The 11,184-nt window shown below is 39.0% G+C and overlaps 1 protein-coding gene across 1 annotated transcript; it reads right to left on the bottom strand.

The window, feature by feature from the left end:
• Positions 1-7,987: 7,987 nt before the first annotated feature.
• LOC144366127 (sperm motility kinase-like) lies at positions 7,988-9,400 on the bottom strand. Its single transcript, XM_078019527.1, has one exon. The coding sequence runs from the start codon at positions 9,398-9,400 to the stop codon at positions 7,988-7,990; it is 1,413 nt and encodes a 470-aa protein (XP_077875653.1).
• Positions 9,401-11,184: the final 1,784 nt, after the last annotated feature.

Here is an 11,184-nt window from a genome sequence, read left to right as displayed (position 1 = left end):
CTTTTAAAGCAGCTGGGTTCCATTCAGCAAATGACCTCCTCCTGAAAGGAAGAAAAAAAAATAATAATAACCAGGGCCCAGAAGGATAAATTATGTCTTTCACTCATGAAATGCTAAGAATTCCGCTTGCTTCATGCTGTACATGAGAGATGGGGACACATGGCATTATATTTCCACAGCTTTTTTTTATTATTATGATAATACAGTGATTTTTATAATTTTCTCTTCCATTCTCACCTTAGGGAAGGAGAGTTCTGAGCCCTAGAAAGGAATTCTCTGCTCTGGCTCAAGTTTCTAAATTCAGAGAAGAAATTTCATTACTATAACAACTAGGTGTTATATTTCCCAGATTATTTTTTAAAGAACTGGCTATTAAAATAAATTATTTTCCCTATGGAAAGGGAGAATCTTATATGGAGGAACAACATCTAAGAAACCTAGTTAAAAAAAAGCTCTTAGGCAAATAGGGTCAAATTCATTTGGCAATAAGCACTTTTGTGGTATAACGTGCGGGATGAGCGTAGAAGGACTGGTTAACTGATCAAAGCAATTTTAATCTATCATGAGGTTTTTGCACTTGATATGCCTTTTTGGAATTCTGGGCTGTTTCTCTTAGACCACCATCTTCTCAGCAGGCATCCAGAAGCCTCCTCAATGGGTCTTTTGAATCTACCTTGTCTTATCCATTCCTACCTGTGCACTGAACACAGAGGAATCCCTTCAGGACACCCAACCGATCCTGTCAATCTTCTGCTATAAACCCAGGGTGGACTTCACAGAGTTAAGTTTCAAATTCTTTAACATATTATAACAGTGACATCCTAACCTGCTTTTCTAGACTCACCTTTCATCATTTGCCACCTAATTCCTAACCCCTCAGTCAGTCTGACTTTTGTTTGAAGAGGAAAGGGTCCTCTCTGTGCATTTTCGTCTGATGAGGATCTGCTTATTCTTCAGATCATATTTAGAAATCACAAATGACAGGAAAGTTGTTCTGGTTCTCTTAGACTGGGTTTGTCTAGGATGTACTCTCAAATCCACTGCATACCTACTGTTGCTCCAATAGCATTTGATCTGTATCGGTTTTTATTGACTCGTCTCCTTCTGAGCTGACTAGAAGTTTCCTGGGGACAAGGATTGTGTCTGTTTTGCTTATTCTTATATCCTCAGTGCGTGGCCCTGACAATGACTTAATGAATGAATGAACAAATAATTGATAGAGTTCTAGTGGAAGAAAAGCTGAGAATAAGTGGGTGGAGAGGTGCCATATTTAGACATCCTGAAAGGGTTGATTTAACAGGAGGGATCAATTGAGGCACACGGAAGTCATCTCCCCCATAATCTTCAGCCTTTGCTTTTCCCATCCTGAGTATAGTTCAATCAAGTTTCCTGACATCTAAAATTCTCCAATTAGAAATTCATTGCTGAACATGAAGTTGTGTGTTCTGTGAAATGCTCATGGAAAGTAACGCTCCCCACGCTGTAAATATATCCATACATCCCTGGGAGCAGTTCTGAGAAATCTGGAAGAATTATTTCACCTCCTGGCAGAGGGCAGCCTGGAGACTGAGAGGGGGCTGCTTTCCACAAACCATAAATGAAAGTCAAAGACAAGGGCAAATGAGCTCAAACTCTGAAAACACATTCTTTTTCTCCATGTTCAGTACAGAGTCTTCAAGCACTTAAAGAGGCAGAATCTGCAGTTTCTTCTCCATCACCTTCCATTACTCCAAGACCAACTTCCTATTTCTATCAGAGAGACCTCAGTAAACCATCATCAATTCCTGTGCCACTCACTATTCCATGATCTGAAAATGTTACCCTCTCTCATCTGGATCCTCAATTCATTCCTTTAACAAATATTTATCGAGGACCTAATATGTGTCAGACAATTTCATGCTAAGAATCCAATTTGGTTCCCTGCCAGCCTCATGGAGCTTATGTTCTGGTAGAATTATTTCTCCATATAAAGCAGGAGCCGGTTAAAATCTTATGGAAGAAACAGCTTGTGGTTGAACAAATAAACCATATTATCAAGAAATAAAACCTGAATACTCTTTTGTCTCCTCCTGGATTTCCAAAGAGGAAACATGGTATCACCATTAAGAATTTGGACCTGGAGGCAGAGAAATCTGGCTTTAGTTCTAGTCCCACCACTTTTGAGCTAGGCCAACTTAACTTGAGCAGCTTACTTAATTTTCCTAGATATCAGTTTTCACACTAACACTGGGATAGTTTCATAGGAATTCGGCCTCATGTTATGAGCACTAAAGGAGAACATACAAGTAAAACATCTGGCAAATGAGAGAAGAATACAGCAAAGGTAATGATTCTTTCTTCATTATAAGTCCCTTTACCTGAATCAGTAAGAGGAACGTTGACCATTATAATTATCCTTTTCTCTTTATTAAAAGAAATCTATATAGACCTAAAGAGTAGAATTTTCCTTATTCCTAATTGTTGGATTTGTTTCTCTAATTTCTCCCCCCGCCCCCCCCCCTTTCCTGTGGTAGGGTGTGTGCTTAATATGGATGAGGCCCTGGGTTCAATCATTAGCACCACTTACATACACACACACACACACACACACACACACACACACACACACACACATACACACACACACCATAGGTAGCTATGAGCCAAATCAGTTAAATTTGTAAATGACGTCACTTCTCTGGCATATTTGGTAAAGTGCCATAATGCTCTAATGCTCTAGGGACAATCTATAATACATGGATGCCCTTGGAAGATGACTGTATATGTGGCACTACTCCTTGTATTAAGTGCAAATTATCCTATTGCTGGGAAGAATAAAGATATGTCTAATGCAAACATCTCAGATACTCTAATTATTATTTATCTTAAACTAAATTTACCTCTTCCTGTAAAAATGTATTTGTTATTCATTGCTAATTTTAGACCTGGGAAATATACACACATACAAATACATATGCATATAAATATTTTTCCCCTTAAGGCATGGTCTCAGAACACATAGAAACTTCTTTCCTAGCAATGAAAGGATTTCAGAGAAATTGATTCTATTTGTGATGTGTGAAAGTTGAGTTTAGAACAGCCACAAGAGCCTGGCCAAAGCTTTTCAGAAACTTTCATCCTCCTAGAATCACTTGTCTTTCTTAAGAGACAGGAAAGCCAGTGAAGGAAAACTTCACTCTAAATTATTTTTACAGTGAGGGGATCAATCCCAGGGCCTCATGTATGCTAGGCAAGTGCTCTAACAGTGAACCACACCCTCACCCAAACCTTCCTTCTAAATATGATTTACTTGTAGCTCACATAGAAACTTTAGATTCCTTTGCATAGTTTTTCATTGACCTATCTTGCTAATATATATTTTATTATATCTATATATGTTACATAAAGAGAAAGTGTGTATTATTAAACCTATGATCCTAATGTCTAAAGTTATTTCCTCCTTTCATTTAACATCCAAGGATATTCCTGGAAAAGTTGTATAAAATTCTGTAGTTTGCATAATTTATTAAATTAAACAACATGCAAAATCAACTTTTCTTATACAGATTAAATGTAAGATATTTCCAATTTTTTTTAATGATTGATTTGAACAAAAGAAATGAGCAATAAGTCCAGGATTTTTCTGCCACTAATTCTGCATCATGAAAAGTTACACATTAAATAGAATTTAACTTGTGGATACAATTTAACTTGTGGATACAATTTTATATATCATTTTAAAATCACTTAACTTTGTAATAATTGTCTTAAAATATTTAAATCCTATTTCAGTTTCAATGCTATTTATTTTTAGTAAAATGTTTCTTCTCAATGTTTCCTTTACAAATGACTGTCAGGAGATTTCTTACTTTGTGATTATTTTTTGATACTTTTCAGTGTTTCCCTCCCAGGAAGCCAACCCACTTCATTTGTCTGAGTAGCAGGTGATCCCCCATCAATTGTCTCAAGTCAGCTTCCATCTGTTAAAATTCAACAACTTAAAAGCTGTTTTCCTGAGACTTCCTGGGTATTACTTTGTGTTTTTCATTGTTTGTATGGCAACATTAACATCAATTCGCCTTTATTCTTTTTCTCCCTCCATGAAATAAGCATAAACCAAAGTGGTAACACTTGGCAAGAGAGGGTACTCCCAAAAGATTTATAGTTGACTCTTGGATTCTGTAGGAAGTACAATATGCCAAAACACTCAAGAGTAATAATTTCAAATAAACCAACGGTCTGCCTGAGTTAGAAGTATTACTAACTACAAAATTACAAGAATACTAATTACAAAAGGAAAAAAGAAAGAAAAATTACACGTTAAAAATTGTATTTTGCATAAAAAGATACAATACAGATTTCTCATATCTAAATACCAAATAAGATGAACAATTTTTATACTAGAGTTACATTGAGCTCAAATTTATTTATACTAATAACAATGATCATGTTACTCCTATGTTTATTAGTCAAAATTCAAGAAAGATAAACATTTAAATCTTTTCCAAAACAGATGGTTCTTAATGTATATTGGTTCAACTTACTACATTTTATAATTATTTTTACTTTTTCTATGTTGTGAAAGCAATATAGACTAAGTAAAATCCATATCTTGAATTTTGATCTTTTCCAAGACTAACACCATGCAGTATGATTTTTCTCTTTGTCAAACATTTCTCTTTCTTTAACAACGAGAGAAAACTATACTGCTAGCATGTAACTATTCTGTATTCTAATATAACTATTTTGAGCACACAGCACACTTCATGGAATCACCTTAAGTTTCCATCAGTGGATGCATGGGGAAAAAAATTTAAATACACAATCAATTTCCTTAAAAATAAGGAAAGGGGCTGGGAATGTGGCGCAAGTGTTAGCACGCCCGCCTGGCATGCACGGGGCGCTGGGTTCGATCCTCAGCACCACATATAAATATAAAATGAAGATGTTGTGTCCACCGAAAACTAAAAAACAAAATAAATATTAAAAAAATTCTCTCTCTCTCTCTCTCTCTCTCTCAAAAAAAAAAATAATAATAATAATAAGGAAACCCTGCCATTTGGGATAAGGTAGGTGCAATTGGAAGGCATTATATTAAATGAAATAAGTTAGGCACAGAAAGACAAATTATCACATGATCTCACTCAAATGTGGAATCTTAAAAAGTAGAACTGAAAGAAATCAAGGGCAGAATGATGTTTTCCAAAGCATTTAAATGGGGAAGGAGAATAATGTTTAAAGAATACAAAATTTCCTTTAAATAAGAGAAATAAATTTAAGAGATCTATTTTACAACATAATGACAATAACTAATAACAATGTGTTACATTATTAAAAATTGCTAAGAGCAGATTTCAGGAACTTTCACCACACACAGAAAGATAATGATGGGAGATAATTCATATTTTAATTAGTTCAATTTACCCATTTCACAATATACACATAGTCCATAATTTGTATGTTTTTATCATATACAAAACATATCATATGTTTTTATCATAACAATAATTTGTATGTTTTTATCATATACAATATGTTGTATATGATAAAAACATGTACAATTTAAAACAAATTATATTATTAGTACATAACAAAACATGTGAAAGGAGATTTTAAATATAATAAGTGAATTTTTTAGTTTTACAAATAAGTAAAGTTATAAGATACTGAATATTAACAAGACTACTTAGGCTCACTATTGCTGAAGATTATTTGAAATTGGCACATTTGTTTACTTTTAGTAACTACATAAATTGCTTTAACATTTTTATTTAAATGCACATACACATTAACCCATTGATTCTTAAAAAATGCAAAAAAATGTGCAAATATATGTTAACGGCATTAATGTCTATTATAATAAAAACTGGAAACAATTTGTGCATCACTAAGATTAAACTAATTATAACCATAGAGATGAAACATCATGCAGTTGCTTAAAATCATATTCTTTTATTCAAACAAGTGTCTAGAAATATTTTTGAGTGATTAATAAACATCATATTATGGAAAACAATGGTCAAATTCATTTATTGATTGTCTTAGGCCATTTTGTGCTGTTCTAACAGAATGCCACAGACTATTTATTGCAGTCCTGATCTAAGGCTGGGATATCCAAGAATGTGGTGCCAGCATGTTTTAAGGGCCTTCTCAACTGTGTCACATGACAGAAGGCATGGCATGATAAGTAAACCTGTGTGAGCTCTGCTCTCTTCCTTTGTATTATGCCAGTATTGTCCTTATGGGGTCTTCTATTCTCATGACCTTAACTAACAATAATTACCTCCCAAAAGCCCAACCTCCAATGTGCCATCAATTCGTGTATTTGAGTATTAAATTTTAAATACCTGAAATTTTGGAGGACACATTCAAGCCACAGTATTGATGTACAAATGGGAAGGAGAAAGTTCACCAGAATGATGACAGTGGTTTTCTCAGTGTGGGCTGGAAGGTAGGAGGTAGGGGTCCTAGAAGATACTATCAATGTTCTTCCAATACCACTTAGCTTTTATTTTTCCTGTACAAGCTTGGCCATGCTCTTCGGCTAATGCCTAGAATTCAGTGTCTTACTTTTTCCAATATTATATATGGAATAATCTGAAGGCAAAGAGAAATGAATATGGGGAAGGGGATCCTGCAAGCATAGTAGATAACATTTAGGGAATAGATACTCCAGCTTCCTCCCTCTGGAGTAAAAGGGCCATGACTCTTATACATGATGCCCACTGTCCCTACTAAATGCCTAGCAGATTGAATTCTAGTTGCCATCAGCAGAAAACTACTCACAAATGCACCCTCACTGGATTCTCTTCTTTATCTCAATTTCCCACTACTTAAGAATGCTTCCTGAGTTCATATTATCCATAACCCCAATATACTCAAAACTGCTGCTTAAAGAAGCACAAGTGGTTCTCTTGAAATTTGTCCTTTGTACTCTTTTCTCCTGTTCAAATCTTTTCCTATAGGTATGTTTGGATAGATGTGTATAAATGTTGTGTGGCCCTTGAAATGAAACATTCTCATAGATCCATAATAGACATTCTTTGACATGTAAACACCTTATCTATGCGCAACTAAATCACACCATCCTACCCTGGACTATAACTTCCTAGGAGAAGCCTCTTCTTCCCAATAACATGCTAGAAAGACAAAAGCTAGCAGATCTGAGCTCATAATTAACATTAGCACAGTGCTTGGTACATAGGCATCTCTCCATAATATCTGATAACATATTAATGAATGCAAGAGTGAATGTATATGCTATAGCTAGCTACAGGAACCTCTCAACTTCTGACACTGAAATTCTCTATCTCCTGAGAGTAATAAAACTGTGCTTTGGTTAAGGTATATTTTATCAAGTATCTACCTGAGCAGATGATTGTTAAGAACCTGGGTTGATGTGTGACCTTGACAAATTACTTCAACTCTGTAAAACTCAGTTATTCATACAGAGCCTGAAGAAAAAAAGATCTGGTCAAAGTGACCAGCTTAAAGTGAATCAAGTCTACACTGTCTCAAGGGGAGCATCCATTGCTCCTCCATTAAGGGGAGCAAGTCCCCATTTACATTGGCTTAAGGCAAGTGACTCCCCATCTACCCTGGCTCAAGATGAGCGACTATATAATTAGTAGAGGGAGGCACTGTGGTCCAGGCCTTGGAGAGGATAGCTACTGGGCTCTGGCTCTAGTCCTTAGGCCTTTCTCTAAAAAAAAAAAAAAAAACCCACAATTTTTTAAATCTTTGAAACAATTTATTATACAATGTTAAAAAAAAAATAAAATAAATTTCTCCCAAAGCATGGAAGAAAGGACAAAGAGCAGGACAGGGGGAAGGAAGTGTCCCAGGGAAAAGTCTATGATGTGTTCCACAGAGAAAAGTCTTAGGATGTGTCTTCGCAGGTGGGGGCAGAGGAGTCTTCTGGTGGATGCAGATGTGCTCCTGCCTGGATCTGGGTGGAGAAGCCTGAGCCCGTCAGCAGCCACACAGCTTAGCATCTTCCTGCTGTCCATCAGTTCTGTCTGTCTGGGCTGGGCGTTTCCACGGGAACCACTCTCTTTCTGGAGAGTGGCCCACGGAAGCAGGGTATGCAGCATAGCTGCCGGAGGCATTTGGCAATCCTCCTCCTCACCCTCTTCCAACCCGGGATTCTGTCTGGGGCTTGCCTTCTGGAGGTCTCTTGGGAGGGTGAGGGGCTGGGCACTGGGTCAGGCTGGGAGGCTGGGCTGGGAGGCAGTGTGTCCTTGAGGAAGCAGCGGAGAGTGATGGTGGGCATGCTGGCTCTTCTAGCAGGCTGCTGCTGCTGCTCACAGGGCAAGGGAAGGGCAGGCTCACTGGGAAACTTCTTGTGGCAGACCCAGGGAGGATCCTTAGGGCCTGGGTAATGCTTGGGCTTCACCTGGGCAGTGGAGGCCTCCCCTTGGGTGCTCTGGTGCTGGAGGATGCGGTAAGTGGCCATGGCATCATTGAATTTCCTTCTCACCACAGACACCCAGGTGTTGTAGTGGTCATAACCCATGTTGATCATAGTTTTCAAGATTGTGAGGTCCGGGAGTTTGGGGAGTACCTCACCAGGAGAACTGGGTGGAGCTTCCTCTCCCTGGGTCAGCCACGGGTGCCCCATTACCTGGTCTATGGTGGGCCTCTGCTTGGGGTCCACTTTGAGTATCTCTCGGATGAGGCTCTTGGCTTCCTTGGAGACATGTGAAGGAATGATGTACCTTCCCAACCTGATGAGTTTCTTCAGCTTGCTGTCGGTGCTTGCCTCAAATGGCCAGATCCCTGTGAGCATTGAATAGAGGACCACACCCAAGCTCCAGATGTCTGCCGGGGGGCCCTCATATTCTTGATGACAGATAATTTCAGGGGGAACATAGAGGAGAGTGCCAAAGAATTTATTGAGCTTCTTTCCAGCTGTGACTCTGGTGCTCAGGCCAAAGTCAATGAGCTTCACATTGCGTTCCTCATCCACCACCACGTTCTCCGGCTTCAGGTCCAGGTGCACGATGCCCTTCTGGTGGCAGTACTGCACGGCCTGCCCGATCTGCCTAAACATTCTGCGGGCCTCCTCCTCGTCCATGCCAGTTGTTGGGATGAAATCCCAAAGCTCTCCCCCACCTGCGTGCTCCATGATGAGGTAGAGGTATTTCTTGGTCTCCATGACCTGAAAGAGGTGGATCACATTTGGGTGGTCCAATTCCGCCATCATCTCTGGTTCAGATAGCAAGGTGAATTTCGTGGCTCCTTTGGCCAAGACCTTCACTGCAACCTGTGTCCCAGTAAGAAGATGGCGGGCAAGTTTCAACTGGGCAAAGCCCCCTTCCCCAATGTCCTTCAGGACCATATAATGGTCCGTGAAGGCAGGCTCAGAGCAAGAGCTCTGCTCCTGCAGCTCTACTCTGCTCTGACTACACTGATCTCTCATCCTAAACAGGAACAAGGATGCTAGATAAACTAAAAAAAAAATAATAAACCAAAACAAAAAACTAAAACAAAAAACCAGAAAATGAAAGCAAAGAAAACAAAAGGGAGAAAAAAAAACCCAAATCAAAAAACCCAATATACAAAGACCACAACCAGCCACCAATCACCAACCACCAACCACCACCAAACGCTCTAACTATCTGGGAGTCCGACAGGTCACCACCAAGAGCTTCCTGTACTTATGGACAAAAAACCCAGCCACGGCCACTCTCTTATATACCCGCAGGTTGAGATTGCCTCACAGTGGCTCCTTGTGAGATCAGAGCCAGAAATCACTCAGGCACACCCAGGCATAACCCCCAGGGGTCATCTCACTTTTGAGCCTCCAGGACCTTTCTAACTTCCATAATAACTTTCCATAATAATTTTCCATTTCCAACTTTCATAATAGAACAAGAAAGGACCCTGGAAGGTCTTTTGCTTCAGTGGGTTTTGGAGACTGATATTTACTGGTTTAGAATTTAAAATTTGTACGATATTCAGTGGTCTTTTCATTTTGAGTCTGAAAATCTGTAATCACTTTGTGGCTTTGCATGGCCTCATTCTATCTGTGCTCAAGACTTCTGCTTTTTATTGCTCTGGACTGAGCATCTTTCCTCCACTGGGCCCTTACTCCATGATGGACTACCTGTCCTTGGGCAGAGCAATGGAGTCAGCCATCTAGAAACTGAGACCTCTGGGACTGTTAGCCCCACAGAATCTTCTCCTCCTCCAAGTTGTTCTTGTTGCATATTTTGGTCAAAGAGACAAGAGAGATAATTAAAATACAGCCATACATCACTGCACAGCTTGATAAATGAAATTTTGTGTGTGTGTGTGTGTGTGTGTGTGTGTGTGTGTGTGTGTGTGTGCCCACACTTGTGCAGTTCTGGGAAGTGAACCAGGTTCTTGCACATACTGGAGAAGCTCTTCTAATGTGCATATCCCATACCTGGGGTTGGGGCTTTCTGGCCTAACCAGCTCTCAATCCTGTTACATTGAGGCTGAACTGAATACAGGAATTTTGGAGGGATACCTACATTCAAACCAGAGCACATGATAAACCAGAGCACATGATAAACCTCACACAGGACACATCTAGAGAGGACCAATTCCATGGGTCCCTGCTAGATGTGTCCTGTGTGAGGGGAGTCCTTCATGTTGCACTGAAGGACTAATATTAGATAGGAACTCACATCTTGATGGAGACAAAGAAACCTGGTAAAATAAATTTGTGACAATTATTAAAAAAAGCTAGTGCTATTTTTGTTTTCTACAAGACATAAGAGAATAATATGAAAGCACCCCAGTTTTTTCCTATAGTATCAAATAAATAGCATAAATAACACGGTCACATGAATGAATGAGGGAGAGGTGTAGAAGAGGTACAGAAGCCTCTTCTGTATACTACTGAAGTCATGTTGCTGAAGATTCACACCAGAGTGGCATCTCTTTCTCATGTTAAATGGAACCCCCATGGGAAACACAAGGAAGTCCTTGTAGAGCATACCCAACATGAGAGGTTAGGGAATTGAAATGCTTCACCACCATCATGAACTAAATAGGAGGAAAGATAATCAAATAAAGAAGCAAGGCATATTAAATAAAAGCTTGTGATGTTCTTCTTATAAGGACACAAGACATGCTGACCCAAGGGTCCATCCTTTTGTCCTTATAAGGACAAAAGCCACAGCAAACCAAAGGCCTTGTCCTGATCTCCTTATAAGGACACATGCCCTTCTAAAC

The sequence above is a fragment of the Ictidomys tridecemlineatus genome, chromosome 1, assembly GCF_052094955.1.
Source record: "Ictidomys tridecemlineatus isolate mIctTri1 chromosome 1, mIctTri1.hap1, whole genome shotgun sequence".
NCBI classification, from domain to species: Eukaryota; Metazoa; Chordata; class Mammalia; order Rodentia; family Sciuridae; genus Ictidomys; species Ictidomys tridecemlineatus.
Note: the sequence above shows the minus strand (reverse complement) of the source record. Positions and strands in the feature narration are given on the sequence as shown.

Bases quoted from the DNA above. Each gene is read 5' to 3' on its own strand.
- LOC144366127 (XM_078019527.1), bottom strand. From the start codon at position 9,400: ATGAGAGATCAGTGTAGTCAGAGCAGAGTAGAGCTGCAGGAGCAGAGC.